This window comes from Schistocerca americana, chromosome 7, assembly GCF_021461395.2.
Source record: "Schistocerca americana isolate TAMUIC-IGC-003095 chromosome 7, iqSchAmer2.1, whole genome shotgun sequence".
In the NCBI taxonomy this organism is placed as follows: domain Eukaryota; kingdom Metazoa; phylum Arthropoda; class Insecta; order Orthoptera; family Acrididae; genus Schistocerca; species Schistocerca americana.
The window spans coordinates 620,006,957-620,022,038 of NC_060125.1; the positions used below are offsets into that span (position 1 = coordinate 620,006,957).

The following is a 15,082-nucleotide window of genomic DNA, read 5'->3' on the forward strand; positions in this document are numbered from 1 at the left end:
CATACACACAAAATTCAAGCTTTCGCAACCAATGGTTGCCTCGTCAGGAAAGAGGTCTTTCCTTCTCCTTCCCTCTTTCCTGACGAGGCAACCATTGGTTGCGAAAGCTAGAATTTTGTGTGTATGTTTGTGTTTGTTTGTGTGTCTATCGACCTGCCAGCGCTTTTGTTTGGTAAGTTTCATCATCTTTCTTTTTAGATATATATATATATATATATATATATATATATATATATATATATATATATATATATATATATATATATATATATAGAGAGAGAGAGAGAGATATATATATATTCCCCGCGGGAAAAATATATTTAAAAACAAAGATGATGTGACTTACCATACGAAAGCGCTGGCAGGTCGATAGAAACACAAACACACACATACATACACACAAATATGTCTGCTTGTGTCTGTATATGTGTGGATGGATATGTGTGTGTGTGTGTGTGTGTGTGTGTGTGTATACCCGTCCTTTTCCCCCCCTAAGGTAAGTCTTTCCACTCCCGGGATTGGAATGACTCCTTACCCTCTCCCTTAAAACCCACATCCTTTCGTCTTTCCCTCTCCTTCCCTCTTTCCTGACGAAGCAACCGTTGGTTGCGAAAGCTAGAATTTTGTGTGTCTGTCGACCTGCCAGCACTTTCATTTGATAAATCACATCATCTTTGTTTTTAGATATATTTTTCCTACGTGGAATGTTTCCCTCTATTATAATCATATCGTTAATTTGAACCCAACAATTACGTTTGTTATTGTCGCTGTTGCATTTCGAAATCTTTCCTGTCGTCTTATTTTCTCTTTCTGTTTTTACCAGTAGTCTCACTTTGTATTCACCTTCCCTTTTTACCGTAATCTACTACAATTTTATCCCGCCTATATATACTCAATAATACGTAACCCACTTCCAGACTATAACCAAAAAAATTTATTTTACGCTTTCAACACTACCGCTGCTGTAAAATCCACCGTTTCTAGTTCAAAAACAGTTGCTTTCACGTATTAAACAACCATTTCGGCTAGTTCTAATAACTTTCGCTTGATTTCCACTTCAGTTTTTCGCACATCACTGATCATTTTTAGCTGCTCCCCACAGGTTTTAACGTCATTATTTCTTCGTCAGACAATTGTTAGCCCCATTTTCGTAATCTTTCACCACAACACCACTCCTTTTAATACATTTACACGTAGTTTTTTTGAAAATTTCCCCGAATTTCTCCGTCCTTTAACGTGTTTTAGCGGCAACACAACCACGTAACCTTTATGCACATCGTTGTCTACCAACCCAAGTTCACCACAGGATCAACTTAACCAACACTTTTTCGCCTTTTTTCATACCAGATCTCCAGTTGCTTTCTAGTTCACCTTTATCTCTCCCCATATATTTTTATTTTTCATTTTCATTTCAACCTCATGTTTCACTTTCCACCTTCTAATACCATGTCACCCTCACAACACCCCCACAACGACCCCATTAAGTTTTATTTACATTCCCTCCGCAAACGTGCTCTCGCCCTAGCCAGATTATGCTCCCATATTTATTTTCTCAGGCTTGTCTGACATTTGGTATTACCCCCAAAGGCCTCACACTTAAAGTTCCCATCTCTGGCTTCAACCCTTCTTTCCATCAGTCCCTATACCAGTTCCAAACTGAACAATCCATTGCCCTCACCCACCTAATCCTTCACCTACACATCAACTCAGCCAACGAACACACCCGTCAACTCCTATCCTTAATAAAAGTCGTCAATCTTTCCTCTCCCACATCCACACTGGCTGTTCAGAGCATCCTCCTACAGGCCAACCGCAAATTAGAACAGCATGCCACCCTCCACCTCAAAAAACTATCCAATCTCCTGGTTTCCCACCTTCGGAAAGGCAACTCACTCACCCTTCACAACCTTTCCAGCAAACCTCAACCTCCTCTCATTGGACACAAACCCAGTCTCTCCCATCTACTCAATCTCCCACTTCCAGCTCCACTCCTTCCAAAACCTCAAAATTCCAATCAACGCAATCTGGAACCACAACACCCTAATTCAGTAGTTAACCTTTCCTCCAAACCTCTCTCCCAATCCGAAACCTCTGTCCTATCCAAAGGCCTCACCTTCAGCCCCACTCCCAGATTCAACCAAACAGCCCTCGTCAAAGATTTATTGTCCTACACTCGTACTCTCTGCTGGAAGTATCACTTTGCCACGAAGAAAAATGATCCTAATCCTACTCCTAATGATCCAACTCCCCAAGACACTATCCAAATTGAACCCGGCCTGGAACAGTTCCGTCCTCCGTCACAGCGGGACCCACCTCCTCTTCCTCAAAATCACCCTCTCCAAACCTTCCAGGAATTTCTGACTTCCAGCCTTGCCTCTCAATCCTTCTTAAAAAACCTTAATCCTACTCCCAACATAACCACTGCTGAAGCCCAAGCTATCCGTGATCTGAAGGCTGACCGATCCATCATCATTCTTCCGGCGGACAAGGGTTCCACGACCGTGGTACTTGATCGTCGGGAGTATGTGTCTGAGGGACTGCGTCAGCTTTCAGACAACACCACATACAAAATTTACCAAGGTAATCCCATTCCTGATGTCCAGGCGGAGTTTCAAGGAATCCTCAGAACCTTAGGCCCCCTACAAAACCTTTCACCTGAGTCCATCAACCTCCTGACCCCACCGACACCCCGCACCTCAACCTCCTACCTTCTTCCCAAAATTCATAAACCCAACCATCCCGGCTGCCCCATTGTAGCTGGTTACCGAGCCCCCACAGAGCGTATCTCTGCCTACGTAGATCAACACCTTCAACCCATTACATGCAGTCTCCCATCCTTCATCAAAGACACCAACCACTTTCTCGAACGCCTGGAATCCTTACCCAATCTGTTACCCCCGGAAACCATCCTTGTAACCATTGATGCCACTTCCTTATACACAAATATTCCGCACGTCCAGGGCCTCGCTGCGATGGAGCACTTCCTTTCATGCCGATCACCTGCCACCCGACCTAAACCCTCTTTCCTCATTACCTTAGCCAGCTTCATCTTGACCCACAACTTCTTCACTTTTGAAGGCCAGACATACCAACAATTAAAGGGAACAGCCATGGGTACCAGGATGGCCCCCTCGTACGCCAACCTATTCATGGGTCGCTTAGAGGAAGCCTTCTTGGTTACCCAGGCCTGCAAACCCAAAGTTTGGTACAGATTTATTGATGACATCTTCATGATCTGGACTCACAGTGAAGAAGAACTCCAGAATTTCCTCTCCAACCTCAACTCCTTCGGTTCCATCAGATTCACCTGGTCCTACTAGAAAATCCCATGCCACTTTCCTTGACGTTGACCTCCATCTGGCCAATGGCCAGCTTCACACGTCCGTCCACATCAAACCCACCAACAAGCAACAATACCTCCATTATGACAGCTGCCACCCATTCCACATCAAACGGTCCCTTCCCTACAGCCTAGGTCTTCGTGGCAAACAAATCTGCTCCAGTCCTGAATCCCTGAACCATTACACCAACAACCTGAAAACAGCTTTCGCATCCCGCAGCTACCCTCCCGACCTGGTACAGAAGCAAATAACCAGAGCCACTTCCCCATCCCCTCAAACCCAGAACCTCCCACAGAAGAACCACAAAAGTGCCCCACTTGTGACAGGATACTTTCTGGGACTGGATCAGACTCTGAATGTGGCTCTCCAGCAGGGATACAACTTCCTCAAATCCTGCCCTGAAATGAGATCCATCCTTCATGAAATCCTCCCCACTCCACCAAGAGTGTCTTTCCGCCGTCCACCTAACCTTCGTAACCTGTTAGTTCATCCCTATGAAATCCCCAAACCACTTTCCCTACCCTCTGGCTCCTACCCTTGTAACCGCCCCCACTGTAAAACCTGTCCCATGCACCCTCCCACCACCACCTACTCCAGTCCTGTAACCCGGAAGGTGTACACGATCAAAGGCAGAGCCACGTGTGAAAGCACCCACAAGATTTACCAACTAACCTGCCTACACTGTGAAGCTTTCTATGTGGGAATGACCAGCAACAAACTGTCCATTCGCATGAATGGACACAGGCGGACAGTGTTTGTTGGTAATGAGGATCAGGCTGTGGCTAAACATGCCTTGGTACACGGCCAGCACATCTTGGCACAGTGTTACATCGTCCGGGTTATCTGGATACTTCCCACTAACACCAACCTATCCGAACTCTGGAGATGGGAACTTGCTCTTCAATATATCCTCTCTTCCCGTTACCCACCAGGCCTCAATCTCCGCTAATTTCAAGTTGCCGCCACTCATACCTCACCTGTCATTCAACAACATCTTTGCCTCTGCACTTCCACCTCGACTGACATCTCTGCCCTAACTCTTTGCCTTTACAAATGTCTGCCTGTGTCTGTGTGTGTGTGTGTGTGTGTGTGTGTGTGTGTGTGTGTGTGTGTGTTTTCCTCCCTCCCACCCCCTCCTGAGTTTAGTTTTCTAAAGTGCTGGGAAATCCTACGTCGAAGTATAAAACCATAAACAGTCAAAGGATTGAAAAGTTTTACAGTGCCAAGGAAAAGCACACTGTCCATGTATACACGCTGTGCGATGCATCTCCTTCAAAATAAGTCCCCTTCTGACTGAACACACAGGCTGCAATGGTGTTTCCATTTTTGAAAACATTCCAGGAAATTTTTTTCATGAAGTGGGTTAAGGACACTCTATGTATTTGCCTGGATGTCTTCAATCGAGTCAAATCGCTTTCCTTTCAGTGAAAATTTCAGTTTAGGAAACAGGTAGCGGTCCACAGGGGCCAAATCAGGGGAATATGGCAGTTGTGGAAGCACAGAAATTTTGAATTTGGTCAAAAATTTATCGATGGAGAAGATACAATGAGCAGGAACATTGTCATGGTGTAGCACCCAACTCCTGTTTTTCCACAATGCAGTCCTTTTCTTCCGCACCTTTTCGCACAAATGCTCAATGACACATTTGTAGTATTCCTGGTTAATTTTCTGTACTCCAGGGGTAAATTCATGAGTCACAATATCGGTAGAATTGAAAAAAAATCACCAACGTTGTCTTCACCTTCAACCAACTTTGCCGTGCTTTTTTCGTTTGTGGTGAACCTGGAGTCTTCCACTGTGAAGACTGCACTTTGGTTCCAGGATCATATCCATATACCCATGACTCGTCACCTGTAATTAATTACCCTATTCAACAAATCTGGGTCATTTTTAGTCGGATTAATCAGTTCATGGCACACTTCAAGTCGGTATTGTCTCTGGTCACTTGACAATGCTTTTGGAATGAATTTTGCGAACACTAGACGCATATTCAGATCTTCAGTTAAAATTAACTGAACTGCATAGAAACTTAAATTAATTTCATCAGCCATCTCCGTAATTGTAAGTCTGCGATCAGAGCGCACTAAGTTGCGAACTTTAACAACGTTTTCATTCGTTTTTGAGATGGAAGGACAGCAGGACCTTGGTTCATCTTCAGATGATTCGCGGCCATTTTTAAATCTGCTGAACCAGACAAAAACATTTAATTGGCTCACACAATTATCTCCAAAAGCTGTTTTTAATAGTTCGGAAGTCTCATAAGCTGATTTCACACTTTTAAAACAAACTTTCACACAAACTTGTTGCTCCAGTTTTACATCCATTTTCACCATAACAGACCCACACTGAACCAGCAGCCCCAATGAACTGAATAAAGGAAACAGTTTCCTGTCAAAGGGCACTCAAGGAGACGGCAGTGGCTCAGTCTCCACCCTCCATGTACCTGCTTGCCAAACCAGTAAGCAGTAGCAGATCCATTCTTAAAACTTTCCAGTCACACCTTGTATTCAACAGCATCTGCTATTCTTTTTAATTATAATACCTAAATAACAGCAGTTATATACATGTTATACTTTAAATCTGACATTTTGATGACGGAAAAGAAAGGAGACACTGTAACTTGACTTGATGAAAATCTTTTCAATATTTGCAGGTTGTACTGGAGTTTTCGTATCAGTATACAAACTTTCAGATCATGTCAGGACCCATACGCAAGAAAAGATAGTTGGATGCCCTACATGTGGAGCAACATATGCATCGAGAACAAAATTTTTAGACCATTGTAAACGTCAGGTTACTGTGCAAGGTAAGTTACAATGTTGTGAAGTTAGCATTAGCCTATATCGTTGGTTGCCTGTAGCTTTCTCTTTCTGACATTATGTTTTGCTATTATGGACTGATCTTGTCATTTCTCCTGGTATACTTACTTTAATATATCAAATGTTTCTGGGATATTAAAGCACTGTAATTTCATGCAGTGTGTTCACAAATTGTGAGCGTGATTATATATCAGCTACTTCACCTGCACCGTTTATGAGAACGCATGTAAATTTATTCTGGGCTGGGACTTGAACCCATACTTCCCACTTATCGTGGTGTGTGGTTGCCTTAACGTCCCCTCCCCACCACTTTGCTACCCTTAACAGGTATGAGACAGCTATATGATGAAGGTTGTAGACATGGGAAACTCTGGAAAATGTGTCTGCAACATACTGCGACTACTTCTAAGAGGAGAATATTGCAGCATAGTGTTTATTTTCAACTTTTTATTTTGCTACGAAAGTGGTAACTTCACTACTTAATTTAATGAGTGCATTAGATAGTGCTAATGCAGTGAGGAGAACTACAAAAAGCTTTATATACAGGCATTCAACAATAGGTTGCGGTGTTTACAAATTTATACACATTTCAATTCATGATACAGTAGAAGACATGGAGTTGAATGGTGGTGAGACTTTGTCAGTTTCATAATAGAAAAGAAACGTATGCATACACATGTTGACCCAAACATAAAAATAACTTTATTGGTTTTTCTGTAGAGTCAAGAATATTGCTCTGTGACTAATATTTTAGTAAAGCTTTGTAAATTCATGGATTGGAAAAACAGATCATTGAGCTGGGTGCTATGCTTACATCTATCAGGTTAAGTTGAAGGTAATGAGAAGGTACATAGGCAGCTGAAAGCAAGAAAAGTCTGATAAATAGGTTGAAATCAGTCTTCATGGCCGAGTGCACCAATCTCGATTAACAGTTAACCGCGGTTAAGTCGATATATAATCCTGTTCAGCGCAATATTCTGGTGCACCAACATCGATCTAAGATAAACGAGGGAATCGACCGCGGTTATATTTAACCGGGGCTCTTTCCCGGTTTTCTCGACATAACCGCAGTTTTAGAACCATACGCTATTAAGATGGCGGTGCGTTTTGATGTTATGGATGGCACTGAGGAAGATTTGTTATACCTTGACCATTTAAATCGTGACCGAAATTGTGTTGGAGTAATTGTGGAAAGGGGAAACCCTTTTGAAGATTATGGTGGCAGGGAGTTTGAAGAGAGATTTTGTCTGTCAAAAGAAACAGTGTGGTGGTTATTAAATCAAATTAATGATATGTTAGAATTTCCTACTGATCGGAATAACCCTGTTTCTCCGATAAACAGACTTTTGATTACTTTAAGGGCATATGCAACAGGTGTATTCAACATTCTTATTGGGGACAACAGTAATGTACATCGTACAACAGCACAACGAATCATCAGTGATTTATCAGACATCATAGCATCACTGTCTCCTTGCTTTATAAAATTTCTTACAAGAGAAGTAGTGTGCTCTGTGATGTATGGTTTTAGTCAATTGGACCGATTTCCTGGCGTTCTTGGTACCTTGGTTTGTACCCATATAAGGACATTAATGCAGAACTTTTCCGCAACAGGAAATCATATTTTTCCTTTAACTGACAAACCATTAGTGATCACAATTTGTTAATAAGAGATATTGTCGCTCGATGGCCGGGCTCTGTGCACGACAGTACCATATTTCTCAACTGCGCTCGCAGAGCTCAATTTGAAAGCGGAGAAATACCACAAGGTCACTTATTGGGAGATAGTGGTTCTGCATGTAGATCCTACATGTTAACTCCACTTTTAAATCCGCAAAATGAAGCAGAGCATCGATATAACAGGTCTCATATTAAAACTAGAAACACTGTTGAGAGAAAATATGGTATGTGGAAGAGAAGATTTCCCATATTATCTGTAGCAATAAGATGTAATCCACAGAAAGCAATGTCTATAATTGTGGGTACGGCTGTCTTGCATAATATTGCGAGGAGTACAAGCAGTGAAGAACCACCAGAAGATCCTGAAATTTCTCGACTTTTAAATCAGTTACCTGATGAGAGAGGCCCCAACATTGAAGACATCGAACCAATGCTACCTGGGCAGCAGGTGTATCGTGATGATACATTACCTGGAAGAGCAGTTCGCCATGCTATAATTAATGAACATTTCCGATAATCTAACATAAATTCAGACATTGTTCGTAATGAAAAATTGCGATTATAGTTATGGGGATTTCACCGTATTTTCAATTTTTCAGATTATTTCAGCGTGTAATTTATTTTGTTTCTGCTGTCTAGCGAACATAAAAGTACTCACTGAACTGGGTGTGTGATGTGAAATTTGAGGTTTTGGCGTGCCAGGAACAGGATGTGCTGCCTACAGACAATTACCCAGCTGCTGCTTTTCTGACATGTTTCTTTAGTGTGGAGCTGTTGATAATTCATTATTAAAGATATATTTCTTGCATCACATTGGTTGTGAAAGCAATGCAGTACTCTTGTTATTTATATACATGTTCAGTTTCTGGGTACTTAAATTTGAGAACAAATGACTCCATTACATTTAGAGAGTAAAAGCGATTGGAATAAAATATAATGGATATTTCTGTATTATGTTCACTATAGATCCTAAACATCTCTTAAATTTTCTACTGTAACAACAAATATGTGAATGTCCAGCAGTTTGCAATATTAAAAGAGCACATTCTTTATTATTAGAACCTTTCAGTTTAGAGATTATTTTATTGCACTTCTGCTCAGTATTAATGCAGTCTTATCACCTAGATTAGCTTAAACTTGTGAATATGCAGTAAACACATAGGCACAAAATAAATAACTGTTTGTGTAATAACATAAAATGTCAGTTTGAGGTTGATTATTTGTTAAATTGTTTCCATATTAATCACTACTCTTTGTTTACAATATGATTTTCTTCAAACATAAGTGTGTGTGGCTATAAGGTTGTGCAAAGAATTGAATTACATTGTTAATTCTAGTCAGTCATGTGTGTAGCAGCACTTTACACAATATTATGTACAACTGTATGGTATTAAAAAAAATACATGAAATTGAAGACAAATTTGCGTTTTAAAATTGTCGCCAAAAACAAGTTCTCATTGCTACAAAAGGCAATGGAATTTTGTCAGCAATGTCTAATACTTTGGGGATCAGTGCAGGAGCAATAATTAGTTAAGGAGTGTGCTACTTCGGAAGATATGAAAGCAGAACCGTAATGCTGTGGGTTGACGGTACGAAGTGTCAGACTTTTAAGTTATTGCTGAGGAAAACTCCCTCCCTCACTCTGTCACTGATATTGATGCAGTTTTTTTCACATATTTAATGCTCACCTGTACAGAAGGGAATTCCTTATCATTCCATAGTGCCACTGAAAAATGCCTCACTACAAATACAGTTGTGGCAGAAGTTATGGGTTGCCATCATAAACATTAGCAGGTGCAGAGTATTGCTAAGAAAGCCACACATGCTATGATTACTATAGCAGAAAACAGTGACCCATCATAGGAATGCATTTCTGAAAATATCTTGCTACAAATTTTGTTGTGATAAAAGTTATGGGCTGACATTATAAACATTAACAGGTGCAGAGTATTGCTAGAAAAGCCACACAATGCTAATCTCACTACTGTCCATATTAGCAATGTATTACTCAATAATGCTTCTCTACAAACACTGTTATTATAAATGTTACAGGTTTCCACCACACACATTACCAAGTGGTGTGGCTAGGAAAGCCACATATGCTATGCTTACTTTTGCAGAAAAGAGAACCCACCACAGCAATGTATTTCTCAAAATGCCTCACTTCAAATTGTTTTGTCATAAAAGATATAGGTTCCCATTGTATACATTACCAGGTGCAGAGTATTGCACGGAAAATGGCACGCACAAAGCTATGATTTGGAGCACTTTCCCTCATAATTTAATATGTTAGGATATTTCTGGTATAAATAATGCAAAACATGATAACATTGGGCCTCATGTATATAACTGTTACAGAACATATGTTCATTCCAAAGTTAGAGTAACAAGGATGCTTTATTACTATTATTTTGTTTCATTAACAGTCTACCTCATTGTTAAGTCATTTAAGTAGAAATTGGCACCTGACGTTATGGCTGCAGGCCTGCAACTGACACGTAGCTTACTTGTGTAAACTGCAGTGTTGCTAACCTGTTTTAATATATGAAGTAATTCTAATTTTAAGTGATTGGATGAAACTTAGTCCAGACCAAATAAGCTGTAAGCAGATATTAGACAGACAACAACTAGGATAGTAGCAGTATCACTAACAGGATAAACACAGAGAAACAATTTGAACTGTGAGACAACTTTAATACATTAGATAGAATACAGCACAGCACAAAAAATTACAAAAATTCACTGTCACAGGAAAAAAAAGTCACGTGTCCCTGGCATTTTTCTTCTTCCAGTATTTTAGTTTTTCTTTCAGGGCCAGAATCTTTAAATTTTTAATCCTCAGCTCCTTTTGGTGCTCTGCCTTCAACATGTGTAATTGGGCCTCCAGTAGTTCCACTCTCCTCTTGCACACATTTTCGATTACTGTTCCCGAACCTGATGGCCTTGGTTTTGCAGGCATCCTGCGCCGATGCCATGTATTTTTCGGCATGCAAATGTTTTCATTGGGTTGATCAGGAGACTGTGAAACAGATTGCAGCTGGGTGACACCCACCAGAACATTCTTTGGTGTCTCTTTACTTTGTATTATGACAGGTGTGTGGGAAGTGCTAGGTTGTGTGCACTCTGCTAACTCGACAACTGAAGCAGGTGACGTGTTCTCACTGCACGGCACTCCATGTTGACAACATCCACAATCATGCTAAACTGTGCATCGGAATCGTATGCATTTGTTAACGGTTTCATTGAGGAACCAACAATTTCTAATAGTTTAGCCCGATCATGGATCTTGGTTATTTGGGTTGGCTTCCCCCCATCTGTTTTATACACTTCCACCTTCTCTTCTGCAAGGTCTTCTTTTCATGTTTTCATAACAGGTTTTCAGCCTGTCACAGGCTCTTTTTGTCACACCTGAAATTAAATAAATGTTGTAGCTTGTAGTACCATAAGTTAATTCTTATATCATTTACATTCATAAGTCCATTTTGCATTCTGAGGCTTTTAACTTAAAACTGCAATAAAAATCTAAGATCTGTATATGGCTTTTGTTTACGTATCAGTTCATGAAAAAGAAAGTGGTATAGGCATATATGAAGAATACGGCACAGGGCTAAGTGAGAAACATATGTTCACAATTTTCAACATAAAAGCTTCCGTTAGTCACATAATATTTAGTTAACAGTAGCACGGCATTGGATTTTAAATTTAAAACTAACAAAGCAATTCCAACCGTAAATGTACATAGTCCTATCACGTATTTCAGTGGTACGCCAATAACAGTTTCAAATTTCAAACTAAAAGCCAGTGTGTGCCGTATCCTACGCTTACGATGAACCTAGAAAAGTTATTCATTTATGAGTAAACTTACCAGGAGTAGAATTAAATTGCGCCTCCACATGGGACCACATTGCCTGTTTTTCTTTTAAGCTGCAGCCGTCAGTTTTTTTATTTTCAAGAACGGATGCATTTGCCACCCACCAGTTCAAGAAGTACATCTATCTCGTACTTCGAGAAATTCAGTGTTCTTCTTTTAGTCTCCATAGCAAACTGTGACAAGCTGCTTATCTTGCCCTAGTGGTGTCCTGCTGCAGGCTTTTCCTATTCCTTCTAACCTCTCAGCCCAAATTGTAATTGCAGTCAGAACACTAGGCTGGAGTGCTTGCACTCCCAGAGCATCAGTAGTGTTTCTTGGAAAGAACACCACCTTCTCTCCAGGGAGTCCCAATTGTGCTCCAGAACTGTCTCTGTAACACTTGCATGTTCTTTGAGCCTACAAATCTAGCAGCCTGCCTCAGAATTCCTTCGATGTCTCCCTGTTATCCAACTGGGTAAACATCCCATACACTACAGCAACACTCAAGAATAGGTTGCTCTAGTATTCTGTATGTGGTCTCCTCTACTGATGAACCACACTTTCCCGAAATTCTCCCAAAGTACCGAAGTCGACTGTTTGCCTTCCGTATCACAGTTCACACATACTCGTTACATTTCATATCACTTTGCAACATTACACCCTGATATTTGAAGGGCATGGCTGTGTCAAGCAGGACATTACTAGTGCTGTATTCGAACATTACTTATACTTAATAGGGCTCTAGATAGTCAACAGTGTCTGTTCATTCAGACATGTATTCATGTCTGAAGGACATTTTCATCAAACTAAAAGACACTGTAAAATACAGAGAGACTGCAGTAACGAAAGTTTAATTTGTTGCATTGGTGTGATGATATACACATCACACAGAAGGAAAACCTAATTTTCAAGCAATGGAAACTCCAGGTAAGACTATCAACAATGTAGGAAAAGACAGATTGCTACTTACTGTAAAGAAGACATGTGAAGTTGCAGACAGGCACAATTAAAAGACACTTACATATAGCTTTCGGCCACAGCCGTCGTCAGTAGAAGAAATAGACACACACACACACACACACACATACACACATACACACACACACACACACACACACACACACACACACACACACACACACAAAAGTAAGCACACCTCACGCACACACGACTGATAGCTCCAGCATCTCGTCCTGGAATGCAACATCATGTAGGATGCAAGCGGAGGGGGCAGGGAAGGTGAAGGGATGGTATACATGTAGGGAAGGAGACAAATGTTTGGTGGAGTGTGCAGGGACTAGCAAGTCAACAGGTGCAGTGGCAGGAGGTTGTGGGGCATGGATGTGGGGAAAAAAGGAGCAAAACAGGAGAGGGCTGCAAATAAACAGGGTGGGAGATGAGAATCTGGATAAAGGGAGTGGAAACTGTTGGGCGGACGGTGTGGGGCAGTATATAAATGTAGGTTGAGGCCGAAATAATTACGAGAGTGGAGAATGTGGTATAACGATAATTCCCATCTGCGCAGTTCAGAAAGGCTGGTGGTGGAGGGGAGGACCATATAGCTCAGGTTGTGAAGCAGCCATTGAAATCAAGTGTGTTATGTTCAGCTGCAAGTTGTGCCACAGGGTGATCTACTTTGCTCTTGGCGAAAGTTTGGTGGTGGCTGTGCATCCTGGTGGACAGCTTGTTGGTAGTCATACCAATATAAAAAGGTGAGCAAGCATTGCAGCAGAGCTGGTAAATGACATGGCTGCTTTCGCAGGTGGCTTGGCCGCTGATGGGTTAGGATAAACGTGTGATAGGACTGGAATAGGAAGTGCTGGATGGCTGGATTGGGCAGGTTTGGCACCTGAGTCTTCCACAAGGATATGACCCTTGTGATGAGGGGACGTGATTGGGAGTGGCGGAATTTGGATGTGTGACAGAACACCGTTTTTCGAAGGGTGGGAAGTATCTCGAGTATGACGTCCCTCATTTCAGGGGATGATGATATGTAGTCAAAGCCCTGGCAAAGGATGTGGTTCAGTTGTTCCAGTCCGCGGTGGTACTGGGTGATGAAAGGGACATTTCATTGTGGCTGGTTCTTGGGGGTGGTGGGAAGATTGAGGGCATGAGGGGAAATGGCACAGAAGATCTGTTTGTGGACTAGGTCTGTGGGGGTAGTGCCTGTCTGTGAAGGCCTTGGTGAGACCCTCAGCATACTGAACTAGAGAGTTTTTGTCACTGCAGATATGCCATCCCCAGATGGCCAGGCTGTGTGGGAGGGACTTTTGGTGTGAAAGGAACGACAGAAGTCAAAATGCAGGTACTGTTGGTGGTTGGTGGGTTTAATGTGGACAGAAGTGTGGATGCAGCTATCAGAGACGAGGTCAACATCTAGGAATGTGACACGCTGGGTTGAGGAGGACCATGGGAAGTAGATGGGAGCAAAGTCATTGAGGTTGTGAGGGAACAAAGATAGGGTGTCTTGTCCCTGAGTCCAGATGATGAAGATCTCATCAATGAACCTGAACCAGACTAGGGGTTTGGTGTTTTGGGAGGCTAGGAAGGTCTCTAGATGGCCCGTAAAAAGACTGGCATAGGAGGTTGCTATGCAGGTGCCCATGGTTGTGCCGCAGATTTGTTTATATACCTTCCCTTCAAATGAGAAGCAGTTATGGGTTAGGATAAAGTTAGTAAGGTGCATGAGAAGAGAGGTAGTGAGCTTGGAGTCTGAAAAGCATTGGAAAAGGTAGTGTTCAATAGAGGTAAGACCATGAGCATGTGACTGTTTGGGGTATAGGGAGGTGTCGTCAACCGTGATGAGTAGGGACCCATGAGGTAAAGGGGTGAAGATGATGGAGAGTCAGTGAAGGAAGTGATTGGTCATCTTTGATGTGGGAGACTAGAGTATGGGCAGATGGTTGGAGATGTTGGTCAATGAGGGCTAAATTTTTTTCAGTGGGGGCACAGTAACCAGCCTCTATGGGGTGTCCAGTATTGTTCGGTTTGTGGATTTTGGGGAGCACATAGAAAGTGGATGTGCGGGATGTTGTAGGATTAAGGGTGGAAATGGATTCAGGGGAGATTTTCTGGGAGGGGCCTAAAGCTTTAAGCAGGTCTCGGATGAAAAACAGTCCACAGTTGCACTAAATTCTGTGTATTTTTAACCTTGACCATGGTTTCTGCTATAATAATATAGCCTTCTTCATAAGTCCTAAAAATGATCAAAATAACATCTAGACCAGTGATACAATCTACACACAAACTTCAAAATTAGGTAAGTGATAACATATTACTTACATACACACTAATAAATGAAAAACTGTTAGCCCAGTGGCGGCGTAAAGACCAGTAAAATAACTTCAACAGACATAAGCCTGTTTTAAACATAAGTAAAATTACATATGGCA

At 41.7% G+C, this 15,082-nt stretch overlaps 1 protein-coding gene across 1 annotated transcript in view; it reads left to right on the forward strand.

Moving 5' to 3' along the window:
* The window catches only part of LOC124621783 (histone H4 transcription factor), a 110,472-nt gene that overhangs the window by 67,654 nt on the left and 27,736 nt on the right, over positions 1 to 15,082 (forward strand). The window contains exon 5 of the mRNA XM_047147218.1: positions 5,995 to 6,147. Coding sequence (XP_047003174.1) covers positions 5,995 to 6,147 — 153 coding nt within the window. The remainder of the gene's footprint in view (positions 1 to 5,994; positions 6,148 to 15,082) is intronic.